The sequence below is a fragment of the Eumetopias jubatus genome, unplaced genomic scaffold (assembly GCF_037043125.1).
Source record: "Eumetopias jubatus isolate StellerSeaLion01/CBP00866 unplaced genomic scaffold, mEumJub1_p1.0 scaffold_1, whole genome shotgun sequence".
NCBI lineage: Eukaryota > Metazoa > Chordata > Mammalia > Carnivora > Otariidae > Eumetopias > Eumetopias jubatus.
Window position 1 is genome coordinate 84,906,937 of NW_028274807.1, and position 26,147 is coordinate 84,933,083.

General features: G+C 37.3%; 1 protein-coding gene across 2 annotated transcripts; it reads right to left on the reverse strand.

Moving 5' to 3' along the window:
• Positions 1–2,655: 2,655 nt before the first annotated feature.
• On the reverse strand, positions 2,656–4,297 carry LOC114207168 (heterogeneous nuclear ribonucleoprotein F-like). Of its 2 annotated transcripts, XM_088025304.1 has the most exons (2): positions 3,944–4,297; positions 2,656–3,791 (listed from the first exon to the last, which is right to left on the reverse strand). In XM_088025304.1, exons 1-2 carry the CDS (start codon positions 4,037–4,039, stop codon positions 2,799–2,801), a joined length of 1,089 nt encoding a protein of 362 aa, XP_087881430.1. In that variant the 5' UTR covers positions 4,040–4,297; the 3' UTR covers positions 2,656–2,798. The 2 variants fall into 2 exon arrangements, with proteins under 2 accessions (XP_087881430.1, XP_027956985.2); XM_028101184.2 differs by having other exon boundaries at positions 2,656–4,297.
• Between the last annotated feature and the right edge of the window lie 21,850 nt (positions 4,298–26,147).

Below are 26,147 nucleotides of genomic sequence, written 5' to 3' on the forward strand. Positions count from 1 at the left end.
CCTTTTTAACTCTTATCTCTGTTATTAGGGTCTCACTGCTGTATTCCATTATTTCCTCGAGTCCAGTGAGTATCCTTATAATTGTTTCTTTAAATTTTTCATCAGGCATGTTACTTATATCTATTTCACTTAGATCTCTGGCCATGGCCTTATCTTGTTCTTTCATTTGGGATAAATTCCTCTATCTTGGCATTTTGTCTAAGTCTTGGCCTGCTTCTCTGTGTCAGATAAGCCAGTTTTGTCTCCTATTCCTTAAAGTAATGGCCTTATAAAGAAGAGGTCATGTAGTATTCAGGGCCTGGTGCTTCAGGGACTGTTTTCAGTGTGTGCTGCATCACTCTGCTATTGTGTTCTGGGTGCTCTATCCCTCAGGTCAGTCATCTGCAGAGGTTTTCCTTGCCTGCTGTGAGCAGTGTTCGTCCCTGGCCTGAATGTGGTGAGTTTTAACTAGGTGTGCTCTGGTCTGCTTGTGAAATGAGACCTGTCACCACCTCCCCTGAAACTGAGGCCCTGAAAAACTCTCTGGTCAGGAGATGTGGTGTGGGCAGGGGTTTGTACTGGTCCTCCTCAGGGGGAGGCCTGCCATACTGGGACTGAGGTAAATGGGAGGGAAGTTCCACCAGAACACAGCGGGGTGGGGCTTAATGTAAGCAAGTTAGGTAGCCAGTCTCCATGCTGTGCTGTTTCACACAGGTGGTTCTGTGTTTATGCTGAGGAATGGGGCAGGGAAATGGCACCAGCCAGCCCCTCTGTTCTCAGAGAGGTGTCTCAATGAATGCTGCTTCTCAGGGACATGCTCTGGGAAGAGCAAATAATCTCTCCATTGTGTGTCCCAGGTGCTCTTTAGATTTCTGTTTCCATGCTATCTGCCATGGGTTGTTTGCTTGCCTTCTCTCCAAGAGCAGTGTAGTGCCCTCTGGGCTCTATCCTAGCCAAACCTTCTGACCCTTAAAACTCTAGGCTTTAAGCCCCGCTGGCTGCAAGAACTCAGGAAATTTAATCCCTCTCATTTTCCAAGCCAATGGCTATGGGGAAACATTCTCCTTGTGTGTTCCCCTGTGTGCTTTTCTCTCTCTTGCCCTTCTCCATGCCCATGGCTCCCTCCCTTACATAGTAGCCAGGATCCATTTCCCCCCTACACCACATCTCCATGCTTCCTACCTTCTTCTGTTCTTCCCTCCCTTTAGTTGTGAAGTTTGTTCTGCCAGTCTTCAGGTCAATTTCTGAGGTATTTAGGGTGATTTAATAGTTATCTAGTTGTATTCATGGGATGAGGTGAGCCTAGGCTTCTACTACTCCACTGCCATCTTCCTGTCCCAACTCCTTCTCATTTAGAAGTTACAAATCCATAGCCTCAAACCAAGATTGTAAAATAATCTTCATTTTCTCCCAAAACATCAGCCTTGAAGAATAATTCTTAGACAACCATTGTTAAACATACAATGCCATGCATTTCTATGTTATAGAAAGATTTTCTACCTTTATCCATTTTTGTATTCCTATTTAACTAGGGTCATCTTTCCAAAAACAAACTTAAGCTAAACATACAAAAAATAGTGGTTTAAAACACAAGTCTATAAAGTGTTCTGAGATTATTTTACTTCAATATACTTGGGAACCAAGATCTATCCTGAAAATGAAAAAATACCTAGTTTAAAATATACTTATAGGCATAAACCAAATTCTTATATTTCTACCTGGTTTGTTTTACAATGAAGTTTCAGAAATACTTTGACTATTGTTTCACCAATGGAAATGTTCTGTTTGCATTTCAAAGCAATGAAATTCTGAAGATTAATGTGAATCCAGTTGGCTCTCTTTTGTACATTCATAGAGGTTCAAAGGCTAGAATTTGTTATCTGCAAACAGAGAGATTTAAGCCACACATTAAAAAAAAAGTTACTTAAGAGTTCAAGGTCTTGTCTTGTAAGTAGCATTGCACTTAGAGTTTCATAACTTTTTAAATACTTTACTTGAAACCAACCTTTTTTTAGAGTGTTCCTTCTGAGAAGATCAGTAAAAGTACAGCATTGTCCCACTCTCACCTCTTAAGACCTTTGCATTCATCCAGTTTTTCTTCTTTTTTACTCTTTTTTATTGCTGACAGTTTTCAGAGATTTCTCCTACATTCCTGTGAAGTTAAGTTTCTTGTCAAAGAGGCATGTCATCTTCTTTTTTTTTATTGTGAAAAAATCTTTATTTTAAGAAAAAAATTTAATTAACAAAAAAATTTAACAAGTTTCACTTAGCAAAATACACCCAAAAGGAAATTACAGTACAAAGAAAGTTTTAAGTCAAGGCCTCACCAATTCCTACAGTATTAGTAATGTGTCTCAATTTTCAAAACTAACTTATTTTTAAAAGCTTAAACTGAACCTAAAAGATTTTAAATGAAAATAAACTAGAATGAACAAACATGAGAAATGTTCCTCTTTGAATCAGGGATCTAGCACCTTGAGTTTTCCAAAAAAGCACGTCTCCCCAATGTGTTCATGGTGATGTGGTGTAAAAGATCCATTTAATGTACTTAAAACTACTTTAACTCAGATAACATCACTCTGAAGTACACTACCAAAATGTTAATTGAGAAAAGCTGAAAATAGTTTTAGTTTACTCAATATCACATGCTAGAAGAAAGTTTGCATGAGAAAACACTGAAGAGGTAATTTTTTAATCCAGATTTCACAAACTCATGGTGCAAAATGGGTCCCACAGCTTCCTCTAGAGTAATAATTGCTTTTCACTGCTTGTTGGCTGCCTGTGAAAATGATTGCAGTAACTCAAATGCTCCTACAAAACTAGTCATATCCACCCATGCTGTTCTGGCCTCCATAGCCAGCCCCATAACAGCCACTCACAGATTGGCTCTCAAGGCCACTGTAAGTGGACTGGGCTGACACCCCCATGCCTTGCATCATCTGGCTGCTATATGCCCCATTGCTGGAAACAGCTGTGGAATTCAGGAAAAGTTCTATGTATCTGTGTTGCATGTTGGCCCGGTCTTTGGACATAGCTGCCACAGCTTCTTCATGAGTGGCAAACTTGACATTGGCTTCGCCCGTCACTCTTCCATCAGGGCCAATCTCAATATGGACTCTCACAGGGTTGAGTGGAAAGAAGAAGTTGTAAATGTCGTTCTCTGTGGCTGTGTATGGCAGCCCTCTCATGTGGACGCAGTGTCCAGTGGTACTCTGGACAGTGAACTCGCCGTCTCCGTATCTGTGGTCATACATGCCGGAGAGACAGTAACTGAGGTCTCTCCCGAACAGATCAGTGGTGAAGCTATAGCCATCGCTGAGGCCGCTGTACTCCTCATAGCCCCCATAGCCTGCACTATATGCACCAGACCTCATCCTCTCCAGGCCCGCTTGCTTGACAATGCCAATATACCTCCTGGCTGTGTCGGGGCGGTCATAGGGCCCCAGCTGCTGTACAGACATGAATTTCAGAGGGGGATCTGAGTATGACCTAACTTCTTCCTGACTGCTCTTGAACATTTCAATATGCCTGTGCCCTGTTCTCTCCTTGTGCTTCCCTAGGGCCTTCTCAGCTAACTCCTGGGAGGCAAACTGCACAAAGGCTTCCCCTGTAATCTTGCCCTCGGGGTCCACAGGCAATGTGATCCCATTTGGCACAATTTCCAATCCTGAGAAGAACTGAACAATTTCTTCCTTGGTGCATCCAAATGGGAGTCCTCGAAGCCGCAGGAAGCCATCATTGGCAGTGTCGGCACTGTTTGGACGGCTGTGCTTCAACACCCAATCCATCTCGGTTCTGTGGGATTTGAACACCTCAATGTACCGATATCTCATGCTTTCCCTATCTTTTTTAAGGGCCATTTTTACATCATCTTCTGATTCAAGTTCAACAAAAGCCTCACCACTCTGCCTGCCTTCTCTAGTGTAGATGAAATGAATGCCTGCAGCCCCATCATGAATTGTGCAGAAAGGAAATTCTGCACATCCTCAACAGAGCAGGACCAGGGCAGGCCACGGAGCTTGACCACAAAGCCTTCACCTCCCTCGGGGCCCAGCATCATGGACACTTGAGAGGACAGATGTCAAACAAGCTTGGGTGCAGCTTTTTGTGGCTTAAAGAACAACCTGGTGCGGGGGAAGCCCACAGTCGGAGACATTCCTAGTAGGTAACGAACTGTCCGCTGAGGGGAGCAGGACTGATTTCTATTTTTATCAAACAAGCACAGTTTACAGCCAAAGGACCCCTAATTCCACCCGATGCTTAAAAACGCAGAGGGCTCCGGGGAAAGTCCAGGTGCATCTCCTTTTGTTATTAACCACGACGGGTCTGAAGTCCAGAAGGCCGGCGTGTGGGGCTGTGTCCCGGAGGCAGAGGCCGCATGACTGAGGGTGGTGGGCCGGATGTGGGTCATGGGGTGTAAAGCGAGGCATTTCACCTTCTGAGGTGTCTCATCCTCTTTAGCTACCCCCTCATCTTTGATGTCCTTGAGTTCAGATACAAGGTCTAGATCAGCTGCTAGAGATTCTGATCATCATCTTTGACTTACCATCCTGGGATCATAAGAGTACCAATGGAAACAACCTTGACATAGAGACAGGGGTAGATGTTTTCCAGTTGTCATAGTTAGTATACTACTATTTATAGCCACTCTCCTTCTTGGGGAATAGGAAGAGAGGGGGAAAGACCTTTCCTTGTTTTGTCCTTGAAAATTGCTTTGTGACATGGCATGACTACCACTTCCCCCGGGTTAGTTGCTACTCTGTCTCATAGTACCCAAATGGCCTAGGCAGAGTTTGCCATAATGACTTGGTGGAACTCTGCAAGCTTTCTTCTCTCTTTAATCCTTTTTGATTCACTCCTTAACCAAACCTTGCTTAATGACCTTCTGGTCCTAGCTGTTGGGTAACTTTACCCTTTCCCAACTTTACCTTTTCAGAGATGACTACAGTTCTATTCATTCAGGCATCTATCACCAGATTCTTTCAGGACCATGAAATTTCTCTCCATTTCTGAACCTGTTGCTATAATAAATCAAATGTTTACTGGTTTAAATATTGCATCCCTCTCTGACACCCTATCATGGGGATTGGATTAGTCTATTTCTACATTTTTTACGCCAACCACTATTCTAGTTTCCCTGCATTTTCCTCAGTGCAAGTCAAATTGGTTACTAGTGTCTCTGCAGAGACAAGCTCATACCCTGCCCATATGCCAATTTATTGATACCTTGAGAAATCTAAGTAGTGAGTTGAAACAACCTTTCCAATCCTCAACCTAACATAAGTCAAGAGGAAAATGAACTTCTATTATTTCCAAGTAGCAAGGAGGAAAGGAATGGTGGGTGAAAATGCTTAAGCCAAAATCTAGTTAAAATTTTTTTCTAGGCCGTGGGATTGATGACTAGAATAGATGAGAGATCATGGATTGGAAGAAATACTTGATGTATTATCCACATCAACATATGTACATGGGGAAATAATAAGTGTGCACTGTTTTCAGAAAATATCCTGAGTATGTAGAATGTAATGAGCTCTATTATAATATATGATCCAAAATTCATCTTTCAGGATCTCATTGTTATTTCTGGCACAGACCCCTCCAAACCACTCTCCACAACTTCACCAAAGGGTGAAGATATCTGGGCTGTGTATAACTCCCCTTCTTTTTTTAAAAAAAGATTTATTTGTTTTAGACAGAGAGTGTGTGTGTGCATGCAGAGCCTGATGCGGGGCTCATCTCACGATCCTGAGATCACAACTTGAGTCAAAACCAAGAGTCGGTTGTTTAACCAACTGTACCACCCAGGCACCCCTATGGCTCCACTTCTAATTATAAATTTATTTTCATGTGGTTTTTCCCATTATAATGTCAGTGGCATGGTGCAGATGTCTATCACCAAGAAAATTGTCTAAACCAACATGTCCGTTACTAAGAATTTCAGCCCCAGCAGCTTCATGTGGTCCAGTAGTGTTCCGGGTGTACCTTACTTTTCTGGCTATATGTTTGTAGACAATTTTCAGCTTCTCCCTCTTTCTTAATTTTTATTTTTAATCTATTCTTCCACCAACTCTTGCTGACCTATATGTGTTCCTCTGAATTCACTGACTATACATTCATTTCTTTGAACTCTAATACCTTCTCCTCCTCCAATGCTGTGGATTTTCTTCCCCTCTGAATTCTGCCTCTGATCACTATTCCCTGTTTGACATAACTAATGTGGTAAGTGCTTTTATAGAAGTGTGAAGGAATTGCTATATGCAATCAAAGGAAGGAATTAGTGATTTCACAAGCAAAGAGAGGGCTCCTGAAAGATTTCCTAGAGGAATTAGAATTTGGGGACATTTGAGGAATGCACAAAATTGAAGGTTAGGAAGGGCACTTTAGACAGCGGGTAAAAAAAGTTAGAATAGTACAGTGTAGCTGAAGTATAGGTTGGAGGAGAGAGGTCAGGGAAGATATCAAAGGGCCTTAAATTCATGCTCAAGACTGAACATCATCATATGGGATCTGGCAAGCAAGTGAATAACTGGTAAAACATATGTATTACAAACATATAATATACCTGGCAGAAAGAAGGAAGAATGGATGGGAGGAAGGGAGATAATAGAGGCAGGGAGAATAGTTAGGAGACAACTCATTGACTGTCCTCAGTCCTTGGAGCAAGGAGTGTATTTCCTGCTCCCTTCCAGGTGTTATAAAACAGCTTTTGTTTTATAGCAATGAGGGAAGGAGTTCTTGGTTCTTGGTTCATGGTTCTCTTGTTCATGGTTCTTACTATGTACCTGGAGTAGGGTTCTGGCATAGAGTGGCTTCTATAGTGGGGACAACCCTATTTGGAGTGCTTTACCTTACATATCATAGGTGCTTCAAATGTTGTTGAATGAATGAGTAAATGGAAAATATCCCACCCTGGCATTATTGTACCCACAAAATCAGAAGTCCCTTTTTACATACTACTGTGGAAAAAAACAGATTCTCCTCAAATCTAGTTCTAGTATTTTTTCCCCTTCAGTTATATTTTCGTGAAAATTGACTGCACCTTGCCATTGGAGGCTGCCTAGGAGTTGGAAGCAGTGTGGGCTTCAGAGCCACGGAGATTCAGGTTTAAATCCTCACTTAGTAATTGTGTGAACTCGAATGATTATGTAACTTTATAAACCTTTGTTCATCATCTTTACCCTATAAATGAGGAAAGGTTACAGTGTGGAAAGAGAAAATATCTGTGAGATACTTAAGCCAAGGTTTGGCTGTAGCCCAGCTAGAGGCACACATAAATACATGTGTGGGAGGTCTGAAATGGAGTCAGAGGGAGAGCTGCAGAATTACATCAGGGTCATCATTGCTCCTCTCCACCACCCCTCTGCTTCACTCTTGGGCCACACTTGCTTAGGCTCTTGTCCAAGTTCGATGCATGAAATAAGCTAGAATCAAACAGGGTTCGTCCCATTTGGTAGGTACAAATCTCAGTCTAAAAGACAAAGTTGTACAAGAATATTAACTTTATTTTTTATAACAATTAAATGTTCTAATTTGAGACTCAATTTAATGGAAATGTAGAACCATAATTTTCAGTCAGTGTGGTGTTCCTTCTCACCAACTTATGCCTTTTAGTATAAGTTCCAGGAGACTTTCATAGAGCCACATCATTGGGAGACCACACCTAGGTCTTTTTTAGTGTCAGGTGCCCACATCAGCATTTGATGGAATGAACTTTGGCCTTGGTGGTAATTTCTGGGTCCTTCCTTATTTCTTTCCAAGCAGCTGGTTCTCTGGGCCATTTCTGTACTGCTCTTGGGAATATAGGAAACATTCTGTGCTCCTGAGCCCTGTGGTGTCATAGGGATCTCTAGGACACCATCTGAAGACTGATGACCTACCTTATACAGGCTTTACCCAGGAATTGGGGCATGGACTCACCCAAATGCACTTGTACCTGGGTATTGAGGCAGGGTCTTCCTCCTCTGATTTCTCTAGTTCTAGGAAACTTTGTTATTCTCTAGTTAATTTTTTTTCTTTTAGACTTACTAGGATTTTTATAGATTGTTTTATCATAATTTTTCCATTTTGTCCTCTGATTCCAAGGTTTTGATGTTTGAAAGCCAGAAATAAGACCTCTTTTCTGCTTCTCAAGACTTTGCTGCTGAATTGGGGGTGGGGGTGAAGAGTCAAGGGATATGAATAGTGCAGGGAGGAATATTAGTTAAAGTCTTAGCCACCTCAGCTTTTACATTTTCTCTGGCTAAACCATCCCAGTTTATTTTTCCATATTCCATCTTCTTGTTTTGGCCCTTGATAGTATGTATTGTCTAAAGCAATTTTCTCTTCATTGCCAAGGACATCTTCTGAAGTTGACCGTGTTAAAGTAAGAAGTTGGAATCTAATCTACTGGGTTATTCAGCATATTATGAAAGTAGTTTGGGTTTAAATCAATCAGTCACTTAAAACTAATGTACATATATATGCCTTTCTGGGCTGTGTTTTAAAAGACTGTAAAAGTGTATGATGAAACTCACTCTATAATCATTAGATTTGGGATGTTGTTAGAACAGAAACTTAGATGACTTCTTTTAATCCAGTTGCTTAATTATAATATTGCATTTCTTTATCTGAAGTCTAAGCCAAATTGGGAAAATTAGATAAATGCCAGTACTTTTTCTTCTTTTTTATGATTTTCACATTTTTTGTGTCTCATCATTAAACTTAGAATTTATTAACAACTTGTTTTTTCTGCTGCATTGATTTTGTTTATAAATATTTCTATAAATTTATCTCACAGGAATATTTGACTAGTTTTTTGGGAAAAGTTCAGACAGTAGTAATATATTTTAAAATCTGGTTTCCTAAAGGAATGATTTAAGTAAAATGGGAACTAAGTAAGGCGTCAGTCTTCTTATTAGACCATCATGATCAGATGGTTCCTTTATCAGAGTAGAATGTCTATGTCTGAAATAAATCTGAGTCTCCATCAGAATATAAATGGAATATGTAATGACTTGGAATGTAAATCTTAAGCACTGATTTGTGAGGAGAGTCAGTCAAAAGTTATTTCGATTTGATATCCAGATTGATTCATAAATTTACTCATGTTTTGTGATTTAGTCATACCAGAAAGCAGTAATGTTGTTGAACTTGAATTTTGATCGTAGAATAAATGAAATTTTTTTCTAATGCGTAATTTATATTAATGACATTGCACACAGGGATTCCTACATTACCCAGAAGCTCTAATTCTTCATAAAGTGCCTAAGCAAAGCAGGTTAGAAGGCAAATTATAGTACTCTTATCAGATGAATAAGTTTATAAAATAGGCCATTTGTTCATAGAGTTGTGCATAACTTCATCTTTTATGCACAACTTAAAAAACCGTCATGTTGGTTTTTAAAATAGGACACATAAGCCTTACTGTAGCTAACAGTACCCCCTTCTCAGCACTAAGACATCCTACTAGGATCTGAGAGTCAGAAAATAGTGGAAATGGAAAGCACCTTAGACATCACTTAGTCTAACTTCCTTGTATTACAAGCATAGAAATTAAGGTTTTAAACAGCTTGCTGGAGGACACACAGTGGTTAAACCTGGTTGAGCCAGGCTGAGGTTCTCTGGCTTTCTGACTCGTTCTCTGATTATTGTGGAATTCTCATTTTCTTCTTCTTGAGGAATTGGGACAGATCTGTCTCAGCTTAACCATTTCAATCACAAAATGTACAGAATGAAGAGCTACAAAATTGTTTCACCTTTTAACTTTAAAGTTTTCCTTAGGTTAGGATTTATTTTTATATATATTTTTGAAAGCTATATATATATTTATTATGTTCAGTTAGCCAGCATATAGTACATCATTATCTTTTGATGTAGTGTTCAACGATTCATTAGTTGTGTATAACACCCAGTGCTCATCACAACACATGCCTTCCTTAATAGTTTCTCTAATATTCCAGACACTTCTATTTTTAGAGCAGAAATCCAGCTAACTCTCTTCCTCTCCCCTTCATTTGTACACTCATTTTGTGTAAATAAAATTACATTCTAACCATTCACTTAAATATTTTTCCCGTTAGCAGTAAACTGTTTGAGATCAGCTATCATGTTTCATTCAGCTATTTTATTTCTAAATCTCTAGTACAATTCATGGCACAATACATTTCTGGTAAATGAGTACTAGATTACCATTTTCTTGGAGGTAGTAGCTTTGTTTTGTATTTATATCCTTTGTACACATTAGGCACTTAGTATAGGTTTTCATTGAATAATGGAATGAATGAATGAACAAATATTCATAGAGGGCCCTTTTGTAGATTTTCTTAACTAGAAACATCAGTGATTTTTTTTTAAAAGTAGTGAGCTGTGCAGTTCTTAGTCATTAATGCTCATGTTATGCCTTATAAATGTATAAGAAATCTGTGGCCCTGGAAATGATATAACAAGGTAAGATTGAAGTGTGATCTAGTGTTTGGAATCGGGTCTGAATATCTCAGAAAAATGTAACAAATTCACTTAACCACACAGGTCACTGGCCTTAGTTTCCCATTTCATTTGATCAATAGTATATAGTTGGTTAGAATGTCAGATTTTAGCAAGAAAACTTTTTTACTAGTGAATTAAAATCAACAACTAAGAGAGAAGACTAAATTGGGGTGCCACAATGAAATAGAGGGAGATGGGAAATGTAGTTTAAACATATAGAGGAAAGCTTTTTCAAGACTTAGTAATCTGCCATTCCTCACCCACTCCCTTGTTTTTCTCCTCTCAAGTCTACTTATATAGTAGAGAAAAGGAAAAAAAAAGTGAATGCTTCGTCTTTTGGGGGAAGAAAGAAAAGATTTGTTACTTAGAGAGCCTTCCTTTGAGAATTTATTATGAGAAAAAGGCCCAGAAGATTGTATGTATAACTTTTGTTAGTTAATAGGAAGCAATGTGTTTGAATGGATGAGGATTTACACTAAAATCTTAAAATTTGAAGCCTAAAATTATATTAGAGAAACCAAAATGTATTATTGTCACTATTCTATTAGAGAAAGTATGATGCTAGATTGGTCCTCATTTTCTGTGGGTAAAGAAAGGAAGGGCACGGTGGGGGATGCCTGTGCCATTTCCATTCCTCTGTTTGCTTCACTACATTATATTATTTAATCTTCACACATTCATATCATGTTGTTATTTCACAGTTCAGAAGACAGACTCAGTTAAGTGAAATATATTAAGTGAAATAATTTATTGAAGGTCACCCGCTGCTTAGTTACTTCTCTAGCTTCACCCTCTACCATTCTCTCACTCACCTACTCCACTTAGTCACAGTGGTATCTTTGCTCTTCCTTGAACATTCCATGCTATTTCTAATGCTCAGGGCTCTTTGCCCATAGCTGTTAATATGGTTAGATCTCTCTTCATTCAGGTCTCTGATGACCTGTCATTGTAGAAAGACCTTCCCTGGTGACTCTATATTAAAAAAATCTTATTTCATATATCATTTTTAGAAGGATGTGCTGTTATTTTGGGTAACACTCAGAAGGAAAAGTGCCAATTAATCAATGATATGACAATTTTGTAATATGCATCCTGATTTCAAAGATGTTAAAATGTGAGGGGAAAAATGTTCTTAGAATCAGTGAAATGCAGTAGTATTTCCTGACTTTCTGTACTGTTCCCTCACCCCAGATTATTTCTCTTTGCAACACTCTACCTGATATGATCTTGTACATTTTCTTTATTGTCTTCTCCCTCCACACTAAAATTTAAGGTACATATAGGAGGAGCTTTGTTTTGTTCAGTACTAGTTGCAAAGACTGGCTAGATGTGCATCATAGCCATCTTCTCTTTTTGGGGGCCACTCAGGACTACATTTCCAGACCTCTCTGCCAGACAGGTGGAGCCATGTGACAGACTTCTGGACAACAGAATATAGGTAGACATGAGACATTCCTCCCCTAGGCCTCTCCTATAAAACCATTCTTGTAACTTTCCTAACAATTGGAGCTACTAGTGGTCACAGACTCTAGAGGGAAGAAGCCCTGGTCTCTAAATGATGGTGTAGACCAAAGCCCACCTCCATCCCCTCACATTGACCTACATTGGATTGTGATGTAGATGAGAAATAAATCTTCATCAATTAAAGCTACTGAAATTTGGGCTTTTCTGTTACAACAGCTTATCCTGACTATTGCTGTACCTGCAGTGCACAAACTATGCCTAGCACATAGCAAGCTTTTAATAATTTATGAGGATAGAGGAAATTAAAGGAAGAGCATGCTTGTGTTAAAAGATGATTAGTTTTGGTTTGTACATAAGGCATCTGCATGAGAGGGTGGGGGCTACATCTTCTACCTCCTCTTCATTTCAGGTGTCCTGGATGAATTTGGAGGGACTGAGGATCAGAGGTTGCAGTGTTTAATTTCTAGAACAACTGGGTTCAGTAGAATGAATCAATGGGACTTTGTGGAAAGAGAGAAATTTTGATGTAGGGATCATTAATTTTCAGAAACTCAGTGATAATAGGTTCAAAGTAGTAAGTAGGGACGTTGAGAGGAAGTTGAAGGACAATTGATTTTTAAAGTCAGCCAAATGAATTTATTATGGGACAAGGAGTAAGATGATGAACTATTTGTTGAAATAATCCAAGATGATCATAGACGATTACCTAGTCAACAGAATGATCCATTTCTCTAAACACTGTCTTCTTTAGGTATCACCTTTTATTTGTAGTTTTGCCCTGCCCTGTCAGTGATCTATCTGTAGAGGTTTCTTTAGGTAGGTTCAAAGAGGTCTTTCATGGGGGTGTTGTGGAGATGATGTCTGCAAAAATTTCTTCTGCATTTAAAAATCTGAACTTGGGGTGCCCGGGTGGCTTAGTTGTTAAGCATCTGCTTTCGGCTCAGGTCATGATCCCAGGGGCCTGGGATCGAGCCCTGCATCGGGCTCCCTGCTCAGCAAAAAGCCTGCTTCTCCCTCTCTCACTCCCTTGCTTGTGTTCCTTCTCTCGCTGTGTCTCTCTCTGTCAAATAAATAAATAAAATTTATTAAAAAAATAAATATCTGAACTTACTCCTGAAAGACTTATTATTATTAATAGCTCTATGGCTAACTACATATTATCAGTTAGTATACATGGCTTTCCTTTTCTCGAATATGAGTTTAAGTAACTCAGGAAACCAGCAGAAGAAACACATCAAAATTCTGAATAATAAAACCTTTCTTTTTTATAAGGTTTGTAGTTGTAAAAATCAACCATTCATTCATATATTTGTCTTTCAGAGCCCAGTATTCAATTTAAATTTCAATTCCTTCTCCTTAGATTGGCTTTGGAAGTTTCTGAGTATTTGACTGTTAATAAGGTGCGTGCGTGTGTGTGTGTGTGTGTGTGTGTGTGTGTGTGTGTGTGTGTGTGTGTGTGTTTAGGACAGAACTCCTTTATAGTTAGTTATAACCTTCCCTAGAAAGCTGCCCGAGAAACTTCTAACTTTCTCCCCTAATTTGTCTTTGTTTCTCTCTTGTTCGCACTTCAAGAAGTTGGAAAAGCAGCTGGTTAGTGCTGGTCAGGGGGATGATATTGGTTAGAAAAGAACTACTTAATTTATCTCTCTCATCTCCATATTAAAATGTGTGGGAAATACTATCAAGATTGTGGAATCTCAAAACATCTAAGAATAGGATTAATTTATTTCCTTCTCATCTTTCAGGATTTAGCTTAGAGGTTATCTCCTCTAGGAAACAGTATGTAAATTCCCAAGACTGGGTACGCTTCTAGCATGAGCTCATCTCAGGGACATAGTCTGTATCTCCTTCATCACTGTATCTTTATGATGCAACACAGGAATTGATAAAATATTCTATAAATGTCTTTTGAACAAAAGAGTAAATGAGGTTCTCTTTATGCACAACAGAATCATCATTGGAGGCAGTGATTATTTCATGTCTCAAAGGTTATTTTAAGGCCTGCTAATACAGGTTTAAACATGCTTTTAAAAAGGAGAAGGGGAAAAAAAGACTACTTTGGGTTGAACATTTATTTCAAGTCAGATGTTCCTTTTCTTATTTTTCTTAATTATTCTCAAACTACTCAGTGTGAGTTTGTTGGAATAGGCTCCCATCTAATTTGTAACACATATTGAATAGGCATTTGGCATAGCTCCATAGTAATCCATTTTATCTGCAAAATTTGCAGATATTATCTTTGGCTCTTCTTAGTTTTCAATTTAGTACCATGGGATTTAGGCCATTATAAAAGTTTTGCTTTTAAAGTAAAAGTTTGAGTTGATTGCCATCCTAAGATAAAACTGAATTGATTTGGTATTTTAAAGCTGTTAAGTGTAACTCATACATAATAGTCATGAGAGAATAACATTCATCCTTGAATAAGACCTTATTGAAGCTGCAGCCCTAAAACTCTTTGATTTTCCCTGTTTAGGATGTTGTGAGAGGCAGGGTGACAGGACCCATCTGGCGGAACTCTGTCAGTGGCAGTGGAGAGGTGGAATGAGAGGTGAAGGGGGAATGGGGAAAGAGGTAGGCTTAAAATAAGGAGTACTAGGACCAGATGGAGTGAGGAAAGGGTCATATTAATAAAAGAAATGACAAAAAAAAATCAACTGCTACTGTGCTCTTTACAGATAAGACAGACATACAAAGAAATGAACAACTCCCCCCTCAACACATTAATATCTATCACCTAAACCTAGAGTACTTGCAGAGAGACAGAGTTGTATATAACTGTTATGTCAATAATGACACTGAATGAATTGATGAGTCTGGCGTGAAAAATACAGTATATCAAGAAACTCAGGAAATCATGATATAATGTGATTCTGTGGAGACAGTACAGTGCCTGGCACATGCCAGCTATTCAGAAAGTATTGGTTGGCTATCCTGAATTTTGAAGATTTTATTTATTTATTTGAGAGAGAGAGAGTGTGTGCACGAGTTGGGGGAGGGGCAGAGGGAGAGGGAGAAGCAGGCTCCCCGCTGAGCAGGGATTCAGACACCAGGCTCAATCCCAGGACCCCAAGATCATGACCTGAGCTGAAGGCAGACACTTAACCAACTGAGCCACCCAGGCGCCCTGACTATCCTGAATTTTGAATAAGATGCACTTAAAGTTAAGCTTAAGAAGAGGAGAACCAGTTGCAGGATCAGGACCAGAACCTGAATAAAGAAATGACTGTAATTGCCTGTTACTGGAGGCTTTTTATCAATACCCAGGCAATGAATGAAGGATAAGTGAATTAAGAATTGAATAATTCTAAAATTCATATTTAAATAATTCAAAATTGATATTTTAAATTCAATTTATAATTATGTTTAGACGACCATAGTTTTTTCTCAATTAATACCTTTTGCTAGTCTTAAAAAGTCTCTACTTAACTTTTTCTGGTATTGTTAAAAAATAGATAGATGATATTCACTGGGGTGAACAGACAATGTTAATAATTTCTGGCTGCCTTACCAGTAATTGGCCCTGGCTGGTAACCAGATCTGAGTCTCCATTCTCTAAGAGTGCTTGTTACATTTTGAGCAGTCAGTTAATATTTAATGACTGAACTGTTCGGTAGCTGGGTAAGTGATCCCATGACATCACATATATACAGTGATCATGGAATTGCATGTATTTCCCCAATGGCTCTGTACTGAACTTTTCTGCTTTACAAGAAGAAATATGTTTCCTTCAAAATGCAGTACATTTTGAGCTACATCTTAATTATTGGCTTTGTTTATATAGCTAAAATAATCACTTAGAGGCTTGGATAAGTCAATTATTTCCTCTGTCACAAGGATTTAATCTTTTAAAAAAAGTTTTATTTATTTATTTGACAGAGAGAGAGACAGAGAGAGAGGGAATACAAGTGGGGGAGAAACAGGCTCCCGGTGGGGCTGGGAGCCCCATGTAGGGCTCAATCCCAGGACCCTGGGACCATGACCTGAGCCGAAGGCAGCCGCTTAACGACTGAGCCACCCAGGCGCCCCAGGATTTAATCTTTTTAACACCTGCCCAGCTGTCACACAATATTTTAAGCTAAAAGTATCAGATAAACACAACACTGCCAATTCAGTAGAATTTCACCAAAAATTATTTCTCCCTGAAATCCCTGAAGCAGTTTTTTTCCTAGTATGTAACACCTCTTAGGAGTTGTCTCTATATTGTTTAAACTTATATTACAATAACATACAAAGTCATATAAACCAAGGCAACTCATAGAACAAGTGAATGTATCCACAATTTTAGTAAACCATTCATAAATTAAATGACACTTGCTCTCTTCTGATGGTCCCCTTTCTAGTTTTCTCTTAAACTGAATTCCACAAAGAATTCTAATATAACTGAAATTCTTTGCACTCATTGTCAGTTTGTGGGCTATTCAGGAAATCTAATTAGCTTTAAATCAGTTTATCTGCAAATCACTTTTTCATTTCTGGTTCCTTCTAGAAATTAATAGATTACTACTTATTAATAGCTCTAGGCCATTTATGAAAAATTTGGCTTTTGTCTGGAAGCTTGAACTGATGAATCTGTAACATTGAACCTCTTTTGTCAGTGGAATTTTTTCCTAGTGAACTGCAATTAAACTGGAAAAAGTAAATTGCAAAGAAAAATTTGACAAGAACTTTTATTGTAAAGCACAGAGACAACCGAATAAAAGTACCTAAAGCAGAGAAGTGAATAAACGCAAATGGATTTAGTGAAAACATGTATTTTAAAAACCATTAATATATTCAGATGAAGAGTCTTTCTCTGTAAATTTCTCTCCTCTTTCTCCTTTCATATTTATCATGTGCATCCACAAACTCTGGAACAATTAATTTTTGTGTCCTACTCTTGAGGCAGACAGCAAATATTACCATTCTACCATTAGCTGTACAATACTTGACATGTCCCATAGTTTTATAGTTGGGAAAGCTAATAATTAGGCTGTAAACTCCCAGGGGTGGAGAAATTAAGGAATTGGTCCAAAATCATAATGAATGTCAAAGTAATTGTTATCTTTGCATTCATAAGTTTTGGTTCCTATACACAAAGCTTATCTCTCCATTTTTTCTGGGGTTTTGGATTCCCCTCCCACTAATCCTTTCCCTGCCATTCTCTATGCTTTCTAGTTTTACTCATTTTCCTATTCTAGTTTGCCAACACAAATGCCTCTTATTTTAAAATTCAATATATATTCCCTTGAGAAAACATTCTGATTGAATAATATTAAAGAAATTTTAGGCATAAATTGCCTTTACTAATAGGAAGACATCACTTAATTTCCTCCCCTTCACTGGAAAACCTATCCGTCACTGCATTCCCCTTTATCTTTTTCCCTTATGTCATCCGGGAAGAGATGTTCGTGAGCAAGGGCTTACTCCCTCCATCTCTGCTCCTACCTTATTCTAAAGCATGTTCTTCACTGATTTTCTCACTTTTGCTTACAATTATGCTGAAGTTTTTGCCATCCTAAAAACAGCAACAAAAAACTCCCTCAGTTATATTTTCCTATTAAACCACTTTCTGCCTCAGTAATCTTTCCTTCACTACCAGGAGTAGAAAAGGTAATTCAAACTTATTTTCTCTCATTCTCTACCTATTTGCTCTTCAACTCATTGAAATCTGGTCTATATTCCTGTTGCTTGACTGAAATTGCTCTCACAGAAATCATCAAAGTTGTAATAATTTAATCCAGTAGCCTCATTAAATTTCTCCTCTTTTCTGAAACATACAGCACTGTCAACCCTATCCTCCTTTACTAACTCTTTCCTACTCTGGCCACAAAACAAGTGTCAACAACAACAAAAAAAGGTTGAAGTCATACCATGCATCTTTTTCTGAACACAGTGCTATGAAACTAGAAATCAACCACAAGAAAAAATCTGGAAGGAGCACAAATGCATGGAGTTTAAATAACATGCTACTAAACAATGAATGGGTCAACCAGAAAATCAAAGAAGAAATCAGAAATTACATAGGGACAAGTGAAAATGAAAACACAATGGTCCAAAATCTTTAGGATGCAACAAAAGGTCTTCTAAGAGGGAAGTTTATGGCAATACATGCTTACCTCAAGAATCAAGAAAAATCTCAAATAAAAACCTAACCTTACACCTAAAGGAGCTAGAAAAAGAATAGACAAAATCCAAAACCAGGAGAAGGAAGGAAATAATAAAGATTGGAGCAGAAATAAATGATATAGAAACTTAAAAAAATAATACAACATATCAATGAAACCAGCAGTTAGTTCTTTGAAAAGGTTGACGAAATTCATAAACCTCCAGCCAGACTCATCCAAAAAAAAAGAGGACTCAAATAAACAAATCACGAATGAGAAAGGAGAAATAATAACCAACACCACAGAAATACAGACAATTATAAGAGATTATGAAAAATTATATGGCAACAAATTGGACAACCTAGAAGAAATGGATAAATTTCTAGAAACAGATAACCTACCAAAACTGAAGCAGGAAGAAATGGAGAATTTGAACAGACCAATTACCAACAATGAAATTGAATCAGGAATCAAAACCTCCCGACTGGGTGGCTCAGTCGGTTAAGCGTCTGCCTTCGGCTCAGGTCATGATCTTGGGGTCCTGGGATTGAGCCCTGCATCGGGCTCTCTGCTCAGCAGAGAGTTTGCTTCTCCTTCTCCCTCTCCCTCTGTGCTCTCTATCTCTCCAATAATAAATAAAATCTTGGGGCACCTGTGTGTCTCAGTCGGTTAAGCATCTGCCTTCGGTTCAGGTCATGATCCCAGGGTCCTGGGATTGAGCCCCGCATTGGGCTCCCTGCTCCGCGGGGAGCCTGCTTCTCCCTCTCCTCCCTGCTCATGCTGTCTCATGCTATCTCTGTCTCTCTCAAATAAATAAATAAAAATAAAATCTAAATAAATAAAATAAAAAAAAAAACAACTCCCAGCAAACAAAGGTCCAGGACCAGATGGCTTCAAAGGTGAATGTTACCAAACATTTATTTTTTTTATAGATTCATTTATTTATTTGAGAAAGAGATAGTGAGTGTGTGAGCAGAGGGAGGGGCAGAGGGAGAGAGAGAATCCTCAAGCAGTCTCCCTGCTGAGTGTGGAGCCCAATGTGGGGCTCAGTCCCAGGACCCTGAGATCATGACCTGAGCTGAAATCAAGAGTTGGACACTCAACTGACTGAGCCACCCATGCACCCCTCTACCAAACATTTAAAGAAGAGTTAATACTTAACTCTTCTCAAGCCATTCCAAAAAATAGAAAAGGAAGAAAAACTTCCAAATTAATTCTACGAGGCCAGCATTACCCTGATACTAAAACCTGATAAAGACATCACAAAAACAGAACCACAAGTCAGTATCTTTGATGAACGTAGATTCAAAAATCCTCAACAAAATACTAGCAAATTGAATCCAACAATACATTAAAAAAATCATTCACCATGATCAAGTGGAATTAATTCCTGGGTTGCAAGGGTGGTTTGATATTTGCAAGTCCATCAGTGTGATACGTCACATCAATAAGAGAAAAGATAAAAACCATATGATCATTTCAATAAATGCAGAAAAAGCATTGACAAAGTACAACATTCATGCCTGATAAAAGTATAACATTCATTCATGATAGAAACCTCAAAGTAGGTGTAGAGGGAGCATACCTTTTGTATGAAAAATAAAGCCTTATACAAAAAACCCACAGCAAACATCATACTCAATGAGGAAAGAGCTTTTCCTCTAGTGTTAGGAAAAAGACAAGGATGTACACTTTCACCACTTTTATTCAACTTAGTACTAGAAGTCCTAGCCACAGCATTCAGACAACAAAAAGAAAGCAAATGCATCCAAATTGGCAAGGACGAAGTAAAACTTTCCATGTTTGCAGATGACATCATACTATATATAGAAAACCATAAGGACACCACCAAAAAACTACTAGAACTAATAAATGAATTGAGTAAAGTTGCAGGATACAAAATCAGTGTACAGAAATCTGTTACATTGCTATACATTAATAATGAAGCAGAAGAAAGAGAAATTAAGAAAAAGTTAATTAAGAAATAAAGAAAATCCCATTTACAGTTGCCTAGGATACCTAGGAATAAACTTAACGAAGGAGTGGAAAGGCCTGTAGCATGAAAAGTATAAAACATTGATGAAAGTAATTGAAGAGGACCCAAGCAAATGGGAAAACATTCCATGCTCATGGATTGGAAGAACAAATATTGTGAAAATTTCTACACTACCCAAAGCAATCTACAGGTTTAATGCAATCCCTATCAAAATACCACCAGCATTTTTCACAGAGCTAGAACAAATAATCCTAAATTTTGTATGGAACCACAGAAGACCTTGAATAGCCAAAGCAATCTTGAAAAAGAAAAACAACACTGGAGGTATCACAATTCCAGACTTTAAGTTATATTGCAAAGCTGTAATAATCAAAACAAAATAGTACTGGCACAAAAAATAGACACATAGATCAGTGGAACAGAAGAGAAAACCCAGAAATAAACCCATGATTTCAATTAATCTTTGACAAAGGAGCCAAGAATATGCCATGAGAAAAAGTCTCTCTACATGCAAAAGACTGAAACTGGACCACTTACACTATATACAAAAATAAACTCAAAATGGATTAAGGGCCTAAAAGTGAGACGTAGTGAGATCTTAAAAATCCTAGAAGAGAGCACAGGCAGTAATTTGCCTGACATCGACCAAAGCAACAGTTTTCAAGATATGTCTCCTGAGGCAAGGGAAACAAAGGCAAAAAAATAAACTCTTTGGACTACATCAAAATAAAACCTTCTGCACCACAAAGGAAACAGTCAATAAAACTAAAAGACAATCTACTACATGGGAGAAGATATTTGTAAATGACATATCCAATAAAGCGTTAGTGTCCAAAATATATAAAGAATTGATACAACTCAACACCCAAAAAACAAATAATCCAATTAAATTAATCCAGTTAAAAAAGGACAAAAGACAATAACAGACATTTCTTCAAAGACATACAGATTGTCAACAGACACGTGAAAAGATGCTCAATATCACTCATCATCAGGGAAACGCAAATCAAAACTACAATGAGGTATCAGCTCACACCTGTCAGTATGGCTAAAATAAAAAACACAAGAGGCAGTAAGTGGAGAGGATCTGAAAAAAAGGAACCCTTCTGCACTATTGTTAGGAATGCAAACTGACTGGCACAGCCACTTTTGGAAAACAGTGTGGAGGTTCCTCAAAAAATTAAAAATAGAACTACCCTATGATCTAGTAATCATACTACTGGGTATTTACCCCAAAAAATACAACAACACTAATTCAGAGGGATACATGCACCCATGTCTTTATTGCAGCATTACTAACAATAGCCACATTATGGAAGCAGCAGATATATATGTATATATCTAACAACAGATATATATATATATGTATATATAATATTATTCAGCCATGAAAAAGAATGAAATCTTGCCATTTCCCACAATATAGATGGATCTTGAGAGTATAAGGGTAAGTGAAATAAGTCAGTCAGAGGAAGACAAACACTATATAATTTCACTCATGTGGAATTTAAGAAACATAACAAATGAACAAAGAAAAAAAAGAGAGAGAGGAACAGACTCTAACTATAGAGAACAAACTGATGGTTCCCAGAGGAGAGGTGGGTGAGGGAATGGGTGAAATAGATGATGAAGATGAAAGAGCACACTTATCATGATGGTTATTGAGTAAGGTATAGAATTGTTGAATCACTATACTGTATCTTATATAACACTGTATCTTAACTATACTGGAATTAAAATAAAAAACTTAATAAAAATCTTTTCTATTCTGGCTTCATATGTGACTATATTTTCTTTGGTTCTTTCCTTTTTTTTAGTAATCTCTACACCCACCATGGGGCTCGAACTCACGACCAAGAGTCGCATGCTTTAACAGCTGAGCCAGCCAGGTGCCCCTGGTTCTTACCTTAAAGAGTAATTTTCCCCTCTCTTTCTTTCATTGTTTATTTCTCTTCTATTAGCACTTTAAATGACTAGCATTTAACTTTTCATCAGCATAAGATAAAATTTCTCCTAAATATATCATTCCTGATCCAGTTTTTCTCCTGAGCTTCATCTATGTTTCCAACTGTTTATTACTCATTTCCTCTTCAGTATCTTTTAGTAATGTTCATCTTTATATTCCTAAAACAGCTTATTATCTATGTCCTAAAGTCTGCTTTTCTTCCTAGATTTACTACCTCAGCTAATATTCAACAAACTCAAATCCAAGAGAATCACTAAACTTGGAGTTAGAAGTCCTGTGATCAAATCCTGGATCAGGATCAGATTCGTTTTAGGATTTTGTAAGAGTTTCTTCACCTGAGCCTTCATTTTCTCACATGAAAATAGTAATGACAAAACTTCACAGAGCCTAAAATACAAATAAATGTAGATTAAAAGTGAAAGCATCTTGCAAAATATCTAACATATAGCCATCACTCAATAAATATTAGTTTCCTTTCCTTTCTGCATTGCCTTTTTCCTGTTGAAGGGAGAGACTACCACACAATAACTAAAACAAACAGGTGAAATTATTCAATAGAAATTTATTAGAGATTTAATTTGTTCATTTTAAGAACTAAATAAAATATCATAGTATGGTTGTACTACCATTTGTTCAACCATTCCTTTGTTGTTAGACAGTCATGTTGTGTCTGAGGCTAGATTCCAAGAATCTGAATTGTAATAAGCACCCCTAAGATATTATTGTGTGTATTAAAGTTTGAGAACTACTTGTGTGTGGGCTACAATTCATATTCTTTAGCATAAGAAAGTCTAATGAACTACCTTGGCAACTTCATATTTTGACACTCTCCATGACCTCTGTTTTGTGTTCATACTTGGTTGCTCACCACTCCTCAAACATGTACAATTGTTTGTCTGTTGTCTCTAAATATTTTGGTCCTCTATCCTGAAATATTGGTTCACCTTGTAAACTCCTGTTAATCCTTGAAGGCCACCTTTTTAAAGATAATTTATTATAACCTCATAGATGTTCCTATGGCTTTTAATATACTTTGTAATTGCAATGGGTAGAATTAACTGCCTCCTTTTCTCTCCGGTGGGCTGAGTTTCGGGAAGGTAAATATCAAGTCTTGTCCATATGTGTATGATCATTACCTTGCACATTGCCAATAATATAATGCATGTAGGCTGCATTTTGCTGGTGTGTGTGTGTGTGTGTAGATAGATAGGTAGATAGATAGGTAGATAGATAGATAGACAGATAGATAGATGGATAGATAGATAGATAACAGAATCCTAGAAGAATCATTGAACATCAGAGGAAGGAGATTTTACCTGACCCCACTTACTTGTAGATGAAACTAAAGCCTACTGGTATTCATGATTAACTATACTATGGTCCTAGCTTTTCTTGGAAATAAAGGTTAACTTAGACAATAAATTATAGAATTGTCATGTACATTAAATAAGATAGTATATAAAAATCACTTAGCATATAGTAGACAGGTGATATTGATAGCTCTTGGTGATATGAGGCAGTTTTTAGTATTATGCTTTGCATAGAACAACTCTTCTTTGTATTGTAAAGGCATAGTGCCATTTCCTTTGTCCTTATAAACAGGGCAGTTTCCACCTCATGGTTTGCTAACTTTATATTGTCTAAATTAATAAATGAAGAAATAATATTTTTGATGGAGATTGCTTCTGCCATGAGGCAAATCTGTATGTAAACCTGGAAAAATGTTAAACCAGAATAAATTTTTTTCCTGTTCTACTTTGTCTTTCTCTTGAATCTCAAACTGTTTCTATTTTAATCCCAGTTAATTCAACAACATGAATAACTAATTAGAAAAGTCTGAGTTCTAGAAACATGGTATGGTCAACTAGATACAAGACAAAAAAATATGCCATAGATTATCCTAATAATCAGAAAACTATGGCATTGGATGATGGTACCCTATCTTTTATTTCATGGTGTAGGAAGTCAGCCAAATATGTAAACATTGTTTACTATTGTTGTCAAATATAAACATGCCTTAACTCCCAGATATTTGTTTCTTTAGGAAATACTATATGAAAAGGATTATTTTAAAATAACAAAATGTTTCATTCTTCCTACCTGTAAGCCTTTTCTCAATGATAGGGCAACACAAATATTTCTGAATAATACAGAATCAGGCAGAAAATGGAAATTTAACACTTCCGTCCTTTCCATGGAATAGAAGGCTGGAAACACGGGTTTTTTATTTTTATGGGTGCCTGCCTTATTGATTGTGTATGGGTCAGAACATTTATCTACTGATTCAATCATATATATGATTAATAAAACAGAAATTTTTACATTTCCTATTTTAATGTCTTTTGAATCTGAGAATCCTCTATTTTTGTGGCCTTTATTTATTTATTTATTTATTTATTTATTTATTTATTTATAAAGATCTTATTTATTTATTTGTCAGAAAGAGAGAGAGCAGCAGGCAGAGGGAGAAGCAGGCTCCCCACTGAGCAAGGAGCCCGATGGGGGACTTGATCCCAGGATCTTGGGATCATGACCCAAGCCGAAGGCAGACACTTAACCAACTGAGCCACCCAGGCATCTCTTTTTGTAGCCTTTAAATGAAACCTGCAGGTGTGTCCTTTTGCCAGCAGTAGTATCTTAAGATATGGATTCTATATTATTTTATCTTTTCGGTGTGAGATGTTATTTGTATCTTTCTATAAACTGAAAGAATTTCTTATGCCAGTGATCTATGGGATCTGGTCCACTTCCCTCAGAAAATTCATATTTTGGCCGAGGAGAGAGTCAAATAAATAATTAAGTAGGAATATATATATAATAAAAGAGACATGGATAGGTTCCATGGTAGCAGAGAGGAAGGAATGATCAGTTTTGCCTTGGACAGTGAAGGAGGGGTATCTGGAAGGTTTCATTGAGAAGATAATAGTTAAATCTTGGAAGATAGATAAGTATTCTCCTGTGGACAAAAGATAGAAAGTCATTACAAATAGGAGGAATAATATGTCCAAGGGCAAAAAGACATAAAAACACATGGTATGTTTTAGGAAATTTAAGGGTTTAGTGGTTTTTGAATATAATTCTTAGGTAGGGAGTTGCTGGAAGTAAGCCTGGACTGATATGATAAAGCAGATGGTGTGGATGATATGAGTTCTAAGGGATTTTCATTGTAAGATTTACCTTTCAGGTAATCTAGCTGTAATGTAGATATAGTCCAAATACTAAAACAGTCCACCTTGGTTCACCAAAATAGGAACTGTGTAAAAGCTAAATAAAAATGATGCAGATCCAATTGTTTGTTACTTATTTCCCCTGAGTATTCTGGGAAGTCACAAGCTATTCATGAATACATAAGGTCAAAATAACTCATATATAGACAATGAAATTACATTTAAGTTAATGTAAAACTAAAATTGTTAAGTATAAAAATGAATAATTACAAATACTAATAAAATGATGAGATTGAAATTTTGATTTTAAAATTTTGATTTAACAGTTCCAGTACAAAAGTAAGTGAAATAAGAAAAGAGTCTAATGTTTCATCTATTTATCATTAATGGAATAATTCAAGTGGATAATCAAAACTTGGCTGCATCATAGTAATTTGATCCAAATAAGACAATTATATAAATACTTGGAAAATTCAGGAAGTATTTTTATCTTTTCCTAGAGGTAAGGTTCTTTAAGAGTTCAGGGAAATAAAGGATTATTTCTAGTTGGATAGTGTGGTATTTTAGAGTTGGGGTTATGAGTGGTGGACATGCATTAATGATTTGCAGACTTATGATGAATATATTCAGGAAAAATAGCATGAAATAATATTTACCAACAGACCAGAAATTTGGGCTGATGGGATTTAATACTATTCAATTTATTTCATAAGTTCTGACAAAGCTAAAATTTTGTTAGCCATCTCTTCAGGTTGCAGTTATAGCAACTTCAGTAGCTTAAATGAAAAGAAGAAATTGTTGGCTTCCATAACTGAAGAGTCACGTATGGCTGTATGCAAGCATTCAAACAATGTCACTACTACTCTCTGTCTTACTCACTGTTGGCTCCATTTTAAGGCAAGTCCTTCCCGCCTTCAGTATTGGCCAGCATTTTAAGACATATATGCCATTCTCTTAGCAACCTCTGCATGAAGAAAGCTTCTCTTTTACAATTATCCCAACACACTTCCCATAATTAGTTGTGTTTG

Coding starts and splice junctions, on each gene's coding strand:
- LOC114207168 (XM_088025304.1), bottom strand. CDS start 4,039: ATGATGCTGGGCCCCGAGGGAGGTGAAGGCTTTGTGGTCAAGCTCCGT. Junction 3,792..3,943: donor ATGTGCAGAATTTCCTTTCT/GCACAATTCATG, acceptor CGGTACATTGAG/GTGTTCAAATCCCACAGAAC.